This window comes from Entelurus aequoreus, linkage group LG17 (assembly GCF_033978785.1).
Source record: "Entelurus aequoreus isolate RoL-2023_Sb linkage group LG17, RoL_Eaeq_v1.1, whole genome shotgun sequence".
Classification (NCBI taxonomy): Eukaryota; Metazoa; Chordata; class Actinopteri; order Syngnathiformes; family Syngnathidae; genus Entelurus; species Entelurus aequoreus.
Genome location: NC_084747.1, coordinates 13071781 through 13089413, shown reverse-complemented (window position 1 = coordinate 13089413; position 17633 = coordinate 13071781). Strand labels below are relative to the sequence as shown.

The 17633-nt window shown below is 41.4% G+C and overlaps 2 protein-coding genes across 3 annotated transcripts in view; both read right to left on the bottom strand.

Annotated features, from left to right (window-relative positions):
- LOC133632106 (zinc finger protein 845-like) overlaps positions 1-9134 on the bottom strand; it is a 111906-nt gene extending 102772 nt beyond the window's left edge. The window contains exon 1 of the mRNA XM_062024342.1: positions 9012-9134. The gene's annotated coding sequence lies outside the window, so the exon portion shown is untranslated. The remainder of the gene's footprint in view (positions 1-9011) is intronic.
- LOC133632389 (gastrula zinc finger protein XlCGF8.2DB-like) overlaps positions 1-10908 on the bottom strand; it is a 61360-nt gene extending 50452 nt beyond the window's left edge. Inside the window, exon 1 of one of the 2 annotated variants that reach the window (XM_062024791.1) lies at positions 10609-10908. In XM_062024791.1, coding sequence (XP_061880775.1) covers positions 10609-10711 — 103 coding nt within the window. In that variant the 5' untranslated portion in view covers positions 10712-10908. Of the gene's footprint in view, positions 1-9011; positions 9130-10608 lie in introns of those variants that run through there. The other variant, XM_062024793.1, reaches the window with a different exon arrangement.
- Positions 10909-17633: the final 6725 nt, after the last annotated feature.

The window sequence follows — 17633 nt, the reverse complement described above, 5'->3', positions numbered from 1 at the left end:
CCAGCTTCATAACAACCTGTTTCCACTCGGAGCTAACCACTGGAAAGATGGAGGCGAATCATCCAGACATGCCCGTGTTTCTCCTTCTTCTACACGTACAGACGCTTGTGGAAATCACACATGAATACCTTAAAAACCTCTAAAGGCTTAGTGGCCACATGCGTGGACAGCACCTTAAAGCTCTGATTTCCAAAATTGTGTACACTACTGAATTGGGGTCTTATGGCCGCATATGTGGACACTTATACTGCCATCTGGTGGTGTCAGAAGAGTATAACATACAATGGAATTTGGGGGGAAAAAGTGTAAAAATAAGAATTAGCATGTCACTAAACATGAAGTACACGTTTATGTACTTATGGACTAAGTACATCATATCAAAAGATGCTTCTTAGTTTGTATTCTACTTAGGGTCCAATTAGCCCAAATAGCAAAGAGAAATAAACAAAGCATGTAAAAAAAACAGCTTAGGCCTTAAGAGGTTAAGAGAAAGCGATTGCAGCTATTTGGGATACAACACTTCTCAAACGGCAAGAGAACATTCAAATGTCCGGGTCAGCTGTGATTCTACTTACCGAAAAACTTTGTCCATTTGTCAAAGGAGAGACATTGAGAATGCAGGCTCTTGTGGACGTGATAAAAAAGGTAGCGTCGAGGGAAGACTACGGAAAACGGCGAATGCTTTTGGACTGGCAAAGTAGACTGTATCAGTTATTGTCCGCCATGTATGTCGCGGACTCAACGTCTCGGTCCAGAGTATATAAAGTCACCAAAAACTAATGGACAATGAAGGTGAAAGCAAAAGAGTGAGGAGTGTCCTGACCAGATATCTAGATCCCTAGATTGATTGATGTAAAATGTTCTTTCACGTGTTTATTAAAGATTTGATTAACTTATGATGGCTCAGGTGTGACTCACTACAATAAGACCCCACAGCACATTGGATTCCAGTTCATTGAAATTGAACACGTCCATTCTTTTCTGTTACTTGACGACACGACAAACTGTACAGAGACTTTGTTAAATGTGACTAAATACTCACCTTACCTCAAAACCACGACATGATGAATATAAAAACACACCAAACGAGCCTAACAGAGTTGTTGTTTTGCTTTTAGTTTGTAAATTTGACTTTTGCATTCTTTCATCTCCTCTGATGTGAACTCCACTGCCTTCTTCAAGCTAACAATCATGGCGGCTCTTTCTTTACATTCTTCAACAAGGTCGGCACTTTTTTCAGGGCTTGAAATAGTTTTCAAATGACAAAACTTCAAGTCACTCACCTTCATCTTTCGTCTTTATCTCCGTTGGTGATTTGCTGGAAGTTGGTGGCGCTGATTCTCTTTCATGTTCTCTTTTAGCGGACGTCGCCATCTTAGCATAGCAGTAGTCGTCCATCTTCTATCACGTCTTCAATCTTCACTTCAGATATCGCTCCAAACTCAATGCACGTTTCGTGGCTTTGGAAAATACCAATTGAGATATTTGTTGCTATATTTGCTGTGAATCATATGACTTTAAGATCGTGAATTCGAACATTCTCCTAACAACCATAGTATGCGGTCTTTGTCCTTTTGCTTTGCTTCAAGTACATTTGCGCATGCGCTATAAACCAGCAACTTCCGTTTCATACTCGACATCAGTTGTTTTTCAAAATAAAGGCATTTTCATCTTGTTTTTTAAACAATTGTTAGCAAAATATCTAACATCAAATAATACTGTTTGAAAATAAAAAATATATATATACAAGCACGTGCACAGACTTTTTCGATGGCTGTTGAAAAAGGGCATACATCAAAGAAAAAAAAATCCTGTATTTTAAATACTACAAGAGACACAGAATATTTTTCAATCCACTTAGTTGTTTTAGTTAAAAACCTTTAGAAAGTCAAATGATTACTCTGAATAAAGAAGAAAAGCACTAAGAGTGTAGATCTCCACCAGGACCAATCCTATTGTTCACGTGCTACTAAATTGTGTGCCATCTCATGTGTATCGTGTGCTGCTATGACAATAAACTTCCATGAATCCTGTAAAACACCAGACAGTTAGTAATATGGTTTCACATAAAAATGTTGGTGAAACTGCTCATTTCTACCTAGCGATAGGTGGCTCTAACTGTAGTGCTAATCACTCACCAGCAGAAAGCCCTCATCGCACTGCTAATCAATAACTACCATCTTAGGCACTTAACATCACTAATCGCCAGTTAACAGCTATCATGCTAAATGTCAACTATCTTAAATGCAAATATGAAAACAAGACACATTAACGACTTTCCCCATTACAAACATCTTAACCCAATCTAAACTTATATAAACACATTACTGTCTGAGCATATAAGATATTCAATTGTGTTGCATCGCAATTTATTATATTGAAATTAGCCATGTGATTAAGATGGGCACGGTCTGACCAATCACAAGTCAGTAGGAGGTGCTTTGTTCTCGTGTTTGGAGAAAGCGGAAGAGCGATTGTCAGCCTGACATTGATGTGTCTCTGAGAACTGAACACATTTTTATAACTTATAACAAAATGTGTTTATACAGTAACCTGCTCACATGAGTCAGATTACAGCAGGGGTGTCGAACTCATTTTAGCTCAGGGGCCGCATGGAGGAAAATCTATTTCCACGTGGGCGGGACGGGTAAAATCATGGCATGATAACTTAAAAATACGACTATGACAACTTCAGATTGTTTTCTTTATTTTACTTTGGCCCAAAATAGGACAAGCACATTCTGAAAATGTACATATCACAAATAATCATCTTGACAAAACACTTCAAGTTAGTTGAATATTTAGAGGGGAAAAAATGTTGCATTTTCAAAAACACCTTAAAGAACACAATGAACTTAAATTTAATCTCAGTGTTTCTATTAAACTTTAAGTCACAACCCATTTAGGATTGAACAAAAAACTAAATAAAGCATGAATAAAAACTATTCTATGTATCAACTACCTCATTTGTCATTTCCACATATTAATCCTGTGCTAACTCAACAAACCATACAAACTGACACATTTACAACAGCAGTTTCTTTCATTAAAAAATGCAGCTGAATTTTACACTTCGCAAACTCATCTCCCGTGCCGGACTGAACCTGTTATGCCCGAATGTCGAGGGAGGTGGGGGTTGGGTTGTGGGTGTTGGGGGTTAATTGTTCATATGTCTCTGATTTGCACATCAATCAGTCTGAGGAGTAAAAGTTGGCAGTTTGTTATGCAAACAGTTACCCAGCATCACTTATGTGTCAACGTCAGTTTTGATACGTCTCAACTTTGCAGTGAAAAAGGGTGTATTGCAGGTTTTTGAGCGTGCACAAACTTGACACATGAGGCCCCAGGTCCCTGGACTGAAGAAGGAGTAACCAAGCACTTGAAGCATCATCTATCTTACTGTTCAGGAAGGTTTCAGATACAGAGAAGACATGGGGTAGATAAGATTATGCTCCAAATAATCCAAGTTTGTATGAATACCTCAGATATTTGTGAAAGAAGCAGTGAGGAGGTCCTGGGTAGGGTGGATGTCACCACATATGAGCAACATACCACAAACTAAACAGCTAATTGGTTATTTTCCCTTGTGTGTATTTATGTGTTTTACTGTGGCTGCATTACGTTGGAACCTTTTACAGCACACTGAACAACTAAATGGTTTTTCACGTGTGTGTGTTCTCATGTGTCCAGTCAAACAGTTTTTAATAGAAAGGTTTCCCTACAAATCGAACAGTTAAATGGTTTTTCACCTGTGTATGTTCTCATGTGTCAAGTCAAACCGCAATTTTGAGAAAAGCTTTTGCCATAAACTGAACAATTAAATGGTTTTTCACCTGTGTGTTCTCATGTGTCAACTCAAATAGCTATTTTGACAAAAGCTCTTGCCACAAACTGAACAATTAAAGGGGTTTTCACCTGTGTGTGTTCTCATGTGTTGAGTCAGAGGTATTTTGAACAAATATTTTGCCAAAAACTGAACATTTACATGTCTCTTCACCTGTGTGTTCTCATGTGTTGAGTCAAACGGTAATTTCGAGAAAAGCTTTCGCCACAAACTGAACAATTAAATGGTTTTTCACCTGTGTGTGTTCTCATGTGTTGAGTCAAATTGACATTTTGAGAAAAGCTTTTGCCACAAACTGAACAATTAAATGGTTTTTCACCTGTGTGTGTTCTCATGTGTTCAGTCAAACTGCAATTTTGAGAAAAGCTTTTGCCACAAACAGAACAATTAAATGGTTTTTCACCTGTGTGTGTTCTCATGTGTTCAGTCAAACTGCAATTTAGAGAAAACCTTTTGCCACAAACTGAACAATTAAATGGTCTTTCTCCTGTGTGTGTTCTCATGTGTTGAGTCAAATTGCTATTTTGAGAAAAGCTTTTTCCACAAACTGAACATTTAAAAGGTTTTTCACCTGTGTGTGTTCTCATGTGTTGAGTCAAATGGCTCTTTTTCGTAAAACTTTCAGCACAAACTGAGCAGCTCAAACATGTTTTACCTCTCTTCTTTGTAGAGCATCCAGAGTATTTGTTGTCAATGTGAGTCCTCATATCACCTTCACAGTCGTTATCGCTGCTCAAAGTTACTTCAACCTCATCTTTAGCCTCACTATCTGATAGTGGAGCTAAGAGGTTGTCTACTTGTGGTTTCTCTTCATCATCTTCAGTCTTCACAGAGAGAATACTCAGTGGAAACTTGGTGTAATCAGCTCCCTCTCGTCCTAGAAGACACTCTCCCTCCTGAGTGATGCAGAGTTCCTCCTCTTCCTTTTTAATGCAGGGTGGTTGTGGAGTCTCCTGCTTCAAAGTGGAGCTCCCCCCTAACTGAGGGGAAACTTCTTCTGGATTACCGATCAGCTGCTGGACGTCTGCAAGACAAAAACAACAAAAACACACTTTCTTCTATGTACTGTATGTGTGTGTAGTAGGGTTGTACAGTATACTGCTACTAATAAAGTATTGCGGTCCTAATCAATTGAAATCGGTACTATACCACCTTTGAAAAGTACCGGTACCGTTCTTTCATCTGAATGTCGCTGTGCGGCGGTGACTACAGAGCCGAGGCGCATGATGTTGAGTGTGTCAAAACGCACACACAAAGTGCATACAAGCAATAACATGGTGGAGAGGAAGAAAGGCAACAAAGGACAATTCTACTGGTTAATAAAGAGGGTGCGTGAAGTGCAATATGGAGGTATTTGGGCTTTTAAACTAACAAGAACTAACTGCCTCATCCGTGACACTAACGACATGGACTACAGGGAAGAGGTGAAACATCTGGTTGACTGGTGCAGAACCAACAACCTGGTCCTGAATGTCAACAAGACCAAGAATATCATCGTTGACTTCAGGAAGCACCAGTCCAGCCGCGCTCCACTCTTCATCAACGGCACAGCGGTGGAGATGGTAAGCAGCACCAAGTTCCTGGGGGTGCAGATAACTGACAATATAACCTGGTCCCTACACACCGGAGCTCTTGTAAAAAGAGCTCAGCAGCGAATGCACTTTTTGCGTCGGATGAAAAGAGCACAGCTCCCTCCCCCCCATTCTCACCACATTCTACAGAGGCACTATAGAGAGCCTACTGACCAATTGCATCTCTGTCTGGACTGGAGCCTGCAGTGCCTCAGACTGGAAGTCTCTGCAGAGAGTGGTGAGGACGGTGGAACATATCATCAGGACTCCTCTTCCTCCTATCCAGGAGATCGCAAAAAGCCGCTGCCTGACCAGGGCTCAGAAAATCTGCAAAGACTCCTCCCAACCCCACCAAGGACTGTTTTCACTGCTGGACTTTAGAAAGAGGTTCCTCAGCCTCCGTAGCAGAACCTCCAGGTTCTGTAACAGCTTCTTACCTCAGGCCGTAAGACTCTTGAACGAATCATAATAATCCCCTCAATTCCTGCCAAAAATGGATTAACTCGCTGGAATATAAAGACAATATAACATACAGCCATAAACCTGGATGCATATGCAAAAGTGCAATATATTTATCTGTACAGTAATCTATTTATTTATATCTGCACCTTATTGCTTTTTTATCCTGCACTACCATGAGCTAATGCAACGAGTCTAAGTCTAAGTCTAACAATAAAGGTGACACTTTAAACAGGGAGCCGCCGCTCTGCAAGGGTTGCTTTACACCTTTCCTGTTTGTGGGCTCCCAGACCGTGGTCGAGGAGCGCAGGGGAGACGTTCCCTCCAGGGCCCGTGTTTTGTCGGGGGTAACACTGGGTCCATAAAGCTCCGCTCTTTGATCGGAAGGACGAGGCCGTCGATTAGTTACAACTTGCTCACTTTATTTATTATTTCCACAGGGTACAACCGGACATCCACCATGCTATTAACACTCTTGATCATGCTAGCTCTCTCTCTCTCCTAACTTGCCCACTCACGTCACTCACCCCACATACTGCCACTCTTAAAGGTGCACACACACATACGCTACTCTCACAACAGCTGCTTTAAAACACGCCTTGCCAAATGTGGTGATTAGTATTACCACCTTTGCTTCAGACTTAGGTCAACATTAAAATAATAAGCATTCAGATCTGCACAAGGAGTTTAAATAGTGACAGGTATAATGTAGTTGTTACACCTGTCCTGCTGCTCTCTCTTTACTCGTCCGCTCACTCACTGACGTCACTCAGACAACACGTTGACATTCTCACAAACACACATACTACTCTCATAAGTTAACCAGCTCCCCTGCTGTGCACATGTAGATACGTAGACGCGCACACAGCTGCTTGGCTTGATGCCAAATATTAGCGCAGTTAAAGGCCTACTGAAAGCCACTACTACCGACCACGCAGTCTGATAGTTTATATATCAATGATGAAATCTTAACATTGCAACACATGCCAATACGGCCGGGTTAACTTATAAAGTGCAATTTTAAATTTCCCGCTAAACTTCCGGTTGAAAACGTCTATGTATGATGACATATGCGCGTGACGTCAATGGTTGAAACGGAAGTATTCGGACGCCATTGTGTGTGTGTGACAATCATTGGTACTTTACTTTATTATTATAACAATGTGACCTCGGAGTATGTTAAGGTACCGTGTGGAGTTCCACAGGGTTCGGTTCTTGGCCCTGCACCCTTCAGTAACTACATGCTGCCGCTAGGCGACATCATACGCAAATACGGTGTTAGCGTCCACTGTTATGGTTATGACACCCGACTCTACATGCCCCTAAAGCTGACCAACATGCCAGATTGTAGTCAGCTGGAGGCGTGTCTTAATGAAATGAAACAATGGATGTCCACTAACTTTTTGCAACTCAACGCTAAGAAAACGGAAATGCTGATTATCGGTCCTGCTAGACACCGACACCTATTTAATAATACCACCTTAACATTTGACCATCAAACTTTACACAAAGCGACTCGGTAAAGAATCTCGATTTTATCTTCGACCCAACTCTCTCGTTTGAGTCACACATTAAGAATGTTACTAAAACAGCCTTCTTTCATCTCCTTAATATTGCTAAATGTGTTTCATTTTGTCCACTAGCGACGCTGAGATCATTATTCATGTGTTCGTTACGTCTTGTCTCCATTACTGTAACATATTATTTTCGGGTCTCCCTATGTCTAACATTGAAAGACTACAGTTGGTACAAAATGCGGCTGCTAGACTTTTGACAAGAACAAGAAAGTTTGATCATATTACGCCTATATTGTATATACCTTTATATACATACATACATACATACATACATACATACATACATACATACATACATACATACATACATACATACATACATACATATATATATATATATATATATATACATACCTATACTGGCTCACCTGCACTGGCTTCCTGTGCACTTAAGATGTGACTTTAAGGTTTTACTATTTACGTATAAAATACTAAACAGTCTAGCTCCAGCCTATCTTGCTGATTGTATTGTACCATATGTCCCGGCAAGAAATCTGCGTTGTAAGAACTCCGGCTTATTAGTGATTCCCAGAACCCAAAAAAAGTCTGCGGGCTATTGAGCGTTTTCTATTTGTGCTCCAGTACTCTGGAATCCCCTCCCGGTAACAGTTTGAGATGCTACCGCAGTAGAAGCATTTAAGTCCCATCTTAAAACTAATTTGTAAACGCTCCCTTTTAAATAGACCCCCATTTAAGACCAGTTGATCTGCCCTCTCTTTTCTGCTCTGCCCCCCTCTCCTGCGTGGAGAGGTTATTAGGTGACCCCAGATGAGGCACTAGCTGTTCCAAGTCGGGACCCGGGGTGGACCACTCATCTGTGCATCAGTTGGGGACGTCTCTGCGCTGCTGACTTGTCTCCATTCAAGATGATCTCCTGCTGGCCCCACTATGGACTGGACTCTCACACTATGAACTAGATCCACTATGGACTGGACTCTCACACTATTAACTAGATCCACTATGGACTGGACTCTCACACTATTAACTAGATCCACTATGGACTGGACTCTCACACTATTAACTAGATCCACTATGGACTGGACTCTCACACTATTAACTAGATCCACTATGGACTGGACTCTCACACTATTAACTAGATCCACTATGGACTGGACTCTCACACTATTAACTAGATCCACTATGGACTGGACTCTCACACTATTAACTAGATCCACTATGGACTGGACTCTCACACTATTAACTAGATCCACTATGGACTGGACTCTCACACTATTAACTAGATCCACTTTACGTCCATTGCACAGGTCGCAAAGGTTTCACGTTGTTCCCATTGGGTTGAGTTTTTTCTTGCCCTGATGTGGGATCTGAGCCTAGGATGTCGTTGTGGCTTTTGAGAAATTTGTGATTAAGGAATATATAAATAAACTTTGATTGATTGAACACTTATATGGTTTTTCATCTGTGTGTGTTCTCATGTGTCGCGTCAAAGAGATATTTTGAGAAACGCTTTTGCCACAAACTGAGCAGCTTGAACATTTTTACCTCTCTTCTTTGTAGAGATTTCAGAGTGTTTGTTGTCAATGTGAGTCCTCATATCACCTTCACAGTCTTTATCGCTGCTCAAAGGTTCTTCAACCTCGTCTTCGTCTTGTGGTTTCTCTTCATCATCTTCAGTCTTCACAGAGAGAATACTCAGTGGAAACTTGGTGTAATCAGCTTCCTCTCGTCCTAGAAGACACTCTCCCTCCTGAGTGATGCAGAGTTCCTCCTCTTCCTTTTTAATGCAGGGTGGTTGTGGAGTCTCCTGCTTCAAAGTGGAGCTCCCCCCTAACTGAGGGGAAACTTCTTCTGGATTACCGATCAGCTGCTGGACGTCTGCAAGACACAAACAACAAAAACACACTTTCTTCTATGTACTGTATGTGTGTGTAGTAGGGTTGTACAGTATCACTACGGGTTCAAAAAAGGAGCGAGGCTAACGCCACGCTACTGGGAACTGTAGTTAAGCTACATAGCGTCGCTACTTGTTGTGCACTACTGCCCATCACTGATCTAACTCGTAAATAAACACTAGCAAAAGTAAGCTAACAATGCAGGTAATGGGCATGCACTCTATTTCGCCTATAAAAAACTCTAAAAAAAATATCCAGCAACTTTTTATATACACGCTGTTAGTATATATGTAATGTAATAACAGGTACATTCATAATAACATGTAATATTTACGTATTTTCATCATTTTTTATAATTTTAAGCAAACGGCGGCACATTATTTTCACAGGCGCATCACAACGTTAGCTATTTCCTTCAACACCACCACCAACTATTACTAATAAAGGCAGACTTCATGAGTGTCATCAAAGAATATTTTGGGAGAAATTATGATCCAAAACCTTATATTTTTGAGCCTGAATATAAGGAGGATGAGCTACAAGTTTTAGAAGCTGACTGATAAGCAGATCAATTAATTAGCACTATTGCTAAGTGCCAAACAAAAAATACAAACTATATACCATCCAATCTCGATTAATATCACTTTTTATTTAAATTAAGGCAGATTTTCCGGTGCAGGATAATAGCGAGTACAGTTGCATCCCTACTATTTACTACCACAGTATCTTGTAACAGACATTTCCACCATGTTTGATGGAGGTAATATATGCTCACAGCTGACAACTGTCATTTTGTTCATATCTATAATTGTGTTTACTAGAGGTGTAACGGTAACAGTTTTATATTTAATAAAAGTACATTCAAGTGCAGTTTGAATTTGAGGTACAATAAAATAATGTGTACCAACACATTAAACAAGTTTACTGATTATTTCAAGGACAAAATGTTTCCATCCACAAACTCAAAAATGATTTCAACAAAAAGTGTCTGCTGAGTTTTTTTTAGTACATGTTGTATCAGAGGATGAGAAACTCTGCAGACACAAACAATAAGGCTTATTGAAAAATATTAAAACACAGGATCACGGTCAATAAAGGCGGATTCACGCAGGATTATACCAAGTATTGTTGCTTGCCTACTGTTTACTACTGCGGTAACTTCTAACATACATTTCCGCCATTTTTAATCGAGGTAAAAATGCTAACAGGTTCTTTGTTTACATTGTTCAACAAAGTCGATTAATTTCTATTTTTAGGGCTTGGAATTCAAATAGCTTTCAAATGAGGGAACGCAACACACTCACCTTCATCTTCGCTTTTCAGATTGTTCTCCGTTGGTGGCGCTGATTCTCTTTCATGTTCTCTTTTAGCGGACGTCGCCATCTTAGCATAGCAGTAGTCGTCCATCTTCTATCACGTCTTCAATCTTCACTTCAGATAACACGCCATCGCTCCACACTCAAAGTCCGTTTGGTGGGCTTAAGAAAAGGTGAATAGTTGAGGTATTTGATGCTATTTTTGAATCTATAAGATCGTAAATGTGAAACTTCTCCGGAAAGCCACGTCACTTAGTCCGCCATCTTGGACTTTCCGCTTTACCACTGTTCCATGTGTTTGCGCATGCGCAAGAAGTGTGCAACTTCCGATCGACAACTGCACTTTAAAAAATAAAACACCTTTTAAATAACAAGCGGCCCTTTTCATCTTTTATTGCATGTCTGGCTCATAATTTAAGTGCTCCTTATCGCGAAAACATTTTTGATATCAAAATACTTTGGAGATAGAAATGAAACAAAAATCGACAATGTTGTATTTTGTCTTTTAGTGGCTTCAAGCAAACGGCAAGTTGTTTGACAAAGTAAGTGTTGTGAAAGTGTGAAACTCACACTACCCCAGTATACATTTTCAACATTATAGCATTTCACCCTTTTGACGTTTTTTCTTCTTGACTTTTATCAGTAATATCCTCATTGAACGATGACTTGTACTCGACCTCGGACCAACTGCACTCAGTGAGGAAACAAACACGCTCACATAAATATTGCTCTTATTGCAAGCATAGACATCCATCCATCCATCTTCAACCGCTTATACGGAATGGGGTCGCGGGGACAACAGCTCCAGCAGAGACCCCCAGACTTCCCTCTCCAGAGCAACATTTGCGACTTCCTCCTGGGGAATCCCGAAGCGTTCCCAGGCCAGAGAGGAGATATAATCCCCCCACCTGGTCCTTGGCCTGCCGCGGGGTCTCCTCCCAGTGGGACGTGCAACGAGGACCTCCCTAGGGAGACGCTCGTGAGGCATCCGCACGAGATGCCCGAACCACCTAAGATGGCTCCTTTCCAAGCAAAGGAGCAGCGGCTCTACTCCGAGTCTCTCTCGGGTGACTGCACTTCTCACCCTATCTCTAAGGGAGATGCCAGCCACCCTTCTGAGGAAACTCATTTCGGCCGCTTGTATCCGCGATCTTATTCTTTCTGTCATTACCCACACTTCATGACCATAGGTGAGAGTAGGAATGTAGATAGCTCGGTAGACCGAGAGCTTTGCCTTCTGGCTCAGCTCTCGTTTCGTCACAACAGTGCGGCAGAGAGACTGCAATACTGCCCCAGCTGCTCCGATTCTCCGGCTGATTTCCTTCTCCATCTTTCCCTCACTCGTGAACAAGACCCAGAGATACTTAAACTCCTCCACCTGGGACAGAGTCTCGTCCCCTACCCAGACTGTACAAACCATCGGTTTCCTGCTGAGAACCATGGCCTCAGATTTGGAGATGCTGATCCTCATTCCAGCCGCTGAACACTCAGCTGCGAAGCGATCCAGTGAGAGCTGAAGGTCACGAACCGAAGGTGCCATCAGGACCACATCATCTGCAAACAGCAGTGACGCAACCCTTAGCCCCCCGAGACGTATACCCTCTCTGCCATGGCCACGACTCCACCTAGAAATCCTGTCCATGAAAATCACAAACAGGATAGGTGACAGAGCGCAGCCCTGGCGGAGACCAACCCCCACTGGAAACGGATCCGACTTACATCCAAGCACCCGGACACAACTCTCGCTTTGGTTGTACAGAGATTGAATGGCCCTCAGCAGGGTTCCCCTCACTCCGTACTCCCTCAGCACCTCCCACAAGATCTCCCGGGGGACCCGGTCATACGCCTTCTCCAAATCCACAAAGCACATGTAGACTGGATAGGCATACTCCCAGGCCTTCTCCAGGACTCCTGCAAGAGTAAAGAGTTGGTCAGTTGTTCCACGACCAGGACGGAATCCACATTGCTCCTCTTGAATCTGAGGTTCGACTATTGGCCGGACCCTCCTTTCCAGTACCTTGGCGTAAACTTTCCCAGGGAGGCTGAGTAGTGTGATGCCCCTGTACTTAGCACACACCCTCTGGTCCCCCTTTTTGAAAAGGGGAACCACCACCCCAGTCTGCCACTCCCTCGGCACTGTCCCAGACTTCCACGCAATGTTGAAAAGGCGTATCAACCAAGACAGCCCATCAACACCCAGAGCCTTCAGCATTTCTGGACGGATCTCGTCAACCCCCGGAGCTTTGCCACCGTGGAGTTGTCTAACTACCTCAGTGACTTCACTCCGAGAGATCGACGTCGATCCCCCATCATCCTCAGGCCCTGCTCCTATCAGGGAGGGTGTGTCTGATGTATTTGGGTTCAGGAGTTCCTCAAAGTGCTCTTTCCAACGCCCTACAACTTCCTCACTTGAAGTCAGCAAAATCCCATCCTTGCCGTACACAGCTTGGATGGTTCCCTGCTTCCCCCTCCTGAGGTGTCGTATGGTCTTCCAGAACAGACAGCAGAACACTTCTATTTTCACTTTTGTACACTGACTTTAGTTATCTGCTGCACTGACAAGATGCCTGCTCGGTGCGTGTTGGCGACTGTAGCCAAACTGCTGTGTCAAAACTGGCGTGTGACGTCACCATTTACCTTTTTCTTGTACATGAACCCGGGAACATGAAAACAAAATAATGGGCTCTGTTGGCCACTTACTTAATAAACATACAGGACAAAGTGCGTCCTGACTCTTTGATTCTATTTTAAACTTGATGTGTGCCGATGATAAGAAAGTTTGTCGCTGCATTACTGACTAATAACCTCAGTTTTATCTGAAGTTCCATCGAGGTTTGTTTTGAAGCGAAAGTGGGCGCAGAGCACATCCCTCTACCACTGGTGTGTGACGTCATCGCTGCCTGTGCGATGCGCACTGCCTTCCTGCGCCGGTCAAAACCAACACTGTGATTAATCATCATTCATTTATGGTAACGCAATATATATTTTTTAATAATCACATGCGTTAACATTTACAGCCCTAGTTGAAACCAGTGACGTGCGGTGAGGTTCATGGCATCACTACCGCCCTCTACCACCATGAGGCGGGATTACTGCGAGCCTCACCCAGTGCGTATCCGCAGCCGTTTTATGATTGCTCAGCACAAGAAAAATGTTACACACATACAGTTGTTGACAAAATACACTGTACATTATATACCTCAGCTAACTAAACTATGGAAATGTATAATATAATTCATATAGCAATACGGTCTCACTGCACAGCAGGCCAGCAGTTAGCCGAGTCATTGCGCAATCCATGGCGAGGCTCAACTGGCTGGTGACTCACCGCAAGTCTCTTCTCAGTATTTGAGCGGCAAATGTGAAAATTCAGCGATTTTGAATAAAAATAATCTAAAACTGGTGAAGTTAAATGGAAAATCACTTTATAGTATAATCACTTGATACATATAACAATTAAATTTTTTTTTTCTTTTTACATTTTTTTTCTTTCCATGATGGCACGTGAGGCCCCGCCTCACCTGCCTGCACGTCACTGGTTGAAAGCCATACTTTTTTCTGAAAACTCATCAAATCACTGACCTGTAAATTGTGGCCCATTATCAGTGTTACTCCCTGCGAGGTCTTAATCAAGGCTCAAGTCGTTCGTTTTTCTCACATTTATTTCAGCCACGTCTTCTTCACGTTACCAACGATGCCAAATATAATGCCGTCAAAAGTAATAAAATAAGCAAACAGAACTTACAATTAGTCTGATATCCAAAAAAGAAAACACATAGATTTCACAAACATATCAGAAGTAATCATACCTCGTTGGCCTCATAAACTCCAAGGGAATAAAGTTTATTTTCAATCCGAGACTCCATTAACGTCTTCCACATCAAACACTTGTCGTCTCATGCTACTTCCTTAATTCCCTCACATATTAATTGTCCCCCCAACAACGTGACCAAATTATATTCCCCACTCAATTGACATGGGTTTGTAACAAAAATAGTTAACATAAACTTGCATGAATTAACCCAAGGAAATATCTTTTGAATCACATTATGTGTACTCCACTTCTCTAAAGTGGGCTGGCTCAAGGTGGAGGACAGAGTTAAACAACTTGCACTGAGCCTAGTCTATAAAATCCGCTACACCTCCCTGATACCGAAGTACATGTCAAACTACTTCCTTAACGTAAATGACCGCCATAACCACAACACCAGGGGGTGCTCCACTAACCACGTTAAACCCAGATTCCGAACTAACAAAGGTCTTAACTCATTCTCTTTCTATGCCACATCAATGTGGAATGCGCTCCCAACAGGTATAAAAGAAAGGGCATCTCTATCCTCCTTCAAAACCGCAATAAAAGTTCACCTCCAGGCAGCTACAACCCTAAACTAACACCCTCCCCGGATTGCTAATAATCAAATGTAAACAATCAAATGCAGATACTTTTTCTTTTTCTTATGCCTTCTGATCTCTCTCTCTCTCTCTATGTCCACTACTTGATGTCCATATCCCCCCCCCCCTCCCTCCACACCCCTGATTGTAAATAATGTAAATAATTCAATGTGATTATCTTGTGTGATGACTGTATTATGATGATAGTATATATGATAGTATATATCTGTATCATGAATCAATTTAAGTGGACCCCGACTTAAACAAGTTGAAAAACTTATTTGGGTGTTACCATTTAGTGGTCAATTGTACGGAATATGTACTTCACTGTGCAACCTACTAATAAAAGTCTCAATCAATCAATCAATCAAAACATGAACTTATATTTATGCATTGTGTTTATTTATTCTCACCAACTATGACATTATATATCAAATATACAAGTTGCTTCTGTCAGCAGCTACACGGACATTGATGTGTCTCTGAGAACTGAACACATTTTTATGACTTATAACAAAATGTGTTTATACAGTAACCTGCTCACATGAGTCAGATTACAGCAGGGGTGTCAAACTCATTTTAGCTCAGGGGCCGCATGGAGGAAAATCTATTTCCACATGGACGGGATGGGTAAAATCATGGCATGATAACTTAAAAATACGACTACGTCAATTTAAGATTATTTTCTTTATTTTACTTTGGCCAGAAATAGAACAAACACAATCTGAAAATGTACACATCACAAGTAATCCTCTTGACAAAACACTTCAATTTAGTTGAACATTTAGAGGGGAATTGATTGATTGAAACTTTTATTAGTACATTGCACAGTCAGTACAGTACATATTCCGTACAATTGACCACTAAATGGTAACACCCGGATAAGTTTTTCAACTTGTTTAAGTCGGGGTCCACTTAAATTGATTCATGATACAGATATATACTATCATCATAATACAGTCATCTCACAAGATAATCATCAGAGTATATACATTGAATTATTTACAATCCGTGGTGAGGGATATGGAGGGGGGGGGGGGGGGGGGGGGGGTAGGTTTGGTTGGTATCAACACTTAAGTCATCAACAATTGCATCATCAGAGAAATGGACATTGGAACAGTGTAGGGCTGACTTGGTAGCAAGTAGTGGACACAGAGAGAGAGATCAGAAAGTATAAGAAAAAGTGTCTACATTTGATTATTTACATTTGAAAAATGGGGCTTTTTCAAAAACACCTGAAAGAACACAATGAACTTAAAGTTGAATAAAAAACACTGAGATTAAATCTAAGTCACAACCCATCTAGGATTGAACAACAAACTAAATAAAGCATGAAACTATTCTATGTATCAACTACCTCATTTGTCATTTCCACATATTAATCCTGTGCTAACTCAACAAACCATACAAACTGAGGTAGAAACTATTCAAGAGTGTTGAGTTACTTCCTGTCTTCTAGACATAATGTGTATTGATAGAAAAATAAAAGCTGTGCAATGTGTGAACAATTTCAACAAAGCACAAATAAAAAGTTAAAATACTGACAGTATTGCAGTAAATCACACACTGTTCACTTTCTTTACATTTGCACAGAAGACAATCATTTTCACAGAACTATATCAGTGTGCAGTGTCTCATGCTGCATTTTAAGTGGGGTTACTGATTGCTTATTTTACTCCTGTTTTACGTTGGGTGGAGGGGGAGGAGTCACAGCACCGCTTTACCGTGTACCTCTTGCTTGGTATACTTGCTCGCCCTGGTATAAACTATTTGATTGCCTAACAGAATTGTTATTGTGACATCCAGTGGACACATTTAGAACAGCAGTTTCTTTCATTAAAAATGCAGCTGAATTTTACACTTTGCAAACTCATCTCGCGGGCCGGATTGAACCTGTTATGCCCGAATGTCGAGGGAGGTGGGGGTTGGGTTGTGGGGGTTGGGGGTTAATTGTTCATATGTCTCTGATTTGTACATCAATCAGTCTGAGGAGTAAAAGTTGTCACTTTTTTATGGGAACAGTTACCCAGCATAACTTATGTGTGTTATCCACAGTATCCACAGACTGTAGAAGTATGCGTATGACAGCTATGAAGCTGCCGTTAGGCACTGCACATTTTCATGTCAACTTCATACATCTCAACTTTGCAGTGAAAAAGGGTGTAGTGCAGGTTTTTGAGCGTGCACAAACTTGACACATGAGGCCCCAGGTCCCTGGACCGAAGAGGGAGTAACCAAGCACTTGAAGCATCATCTATCTTACTGTTCAGGAAGGTTTCAGATACAGAGAAGACATGGGGTAATGAGTAGATAAGTTAATGCTTCAAATAATCCAAGTTTGTATGAATACCTCAGACATTTGTGAAAGAAGCAGTGAGGAGGTCCTGGGTAGGGTGGATGTCACCACATATGAGCAACATACCACAAATTAAACAGCTAATTGGTTATTTTGCCTTGTGTGTTCTCATGTGTTTTACTGCGGCTGCTTTATGTTGGAACCTTTTACCGCACACTGAACAACTAAATGGTTTTTCTCCGTGTGTGTTCTCATGTGTTGAGTCACATGGCTATTTTGGGAAATACTTTTGCCACAAACTGAACAAATACAGGTTTTTTCACCT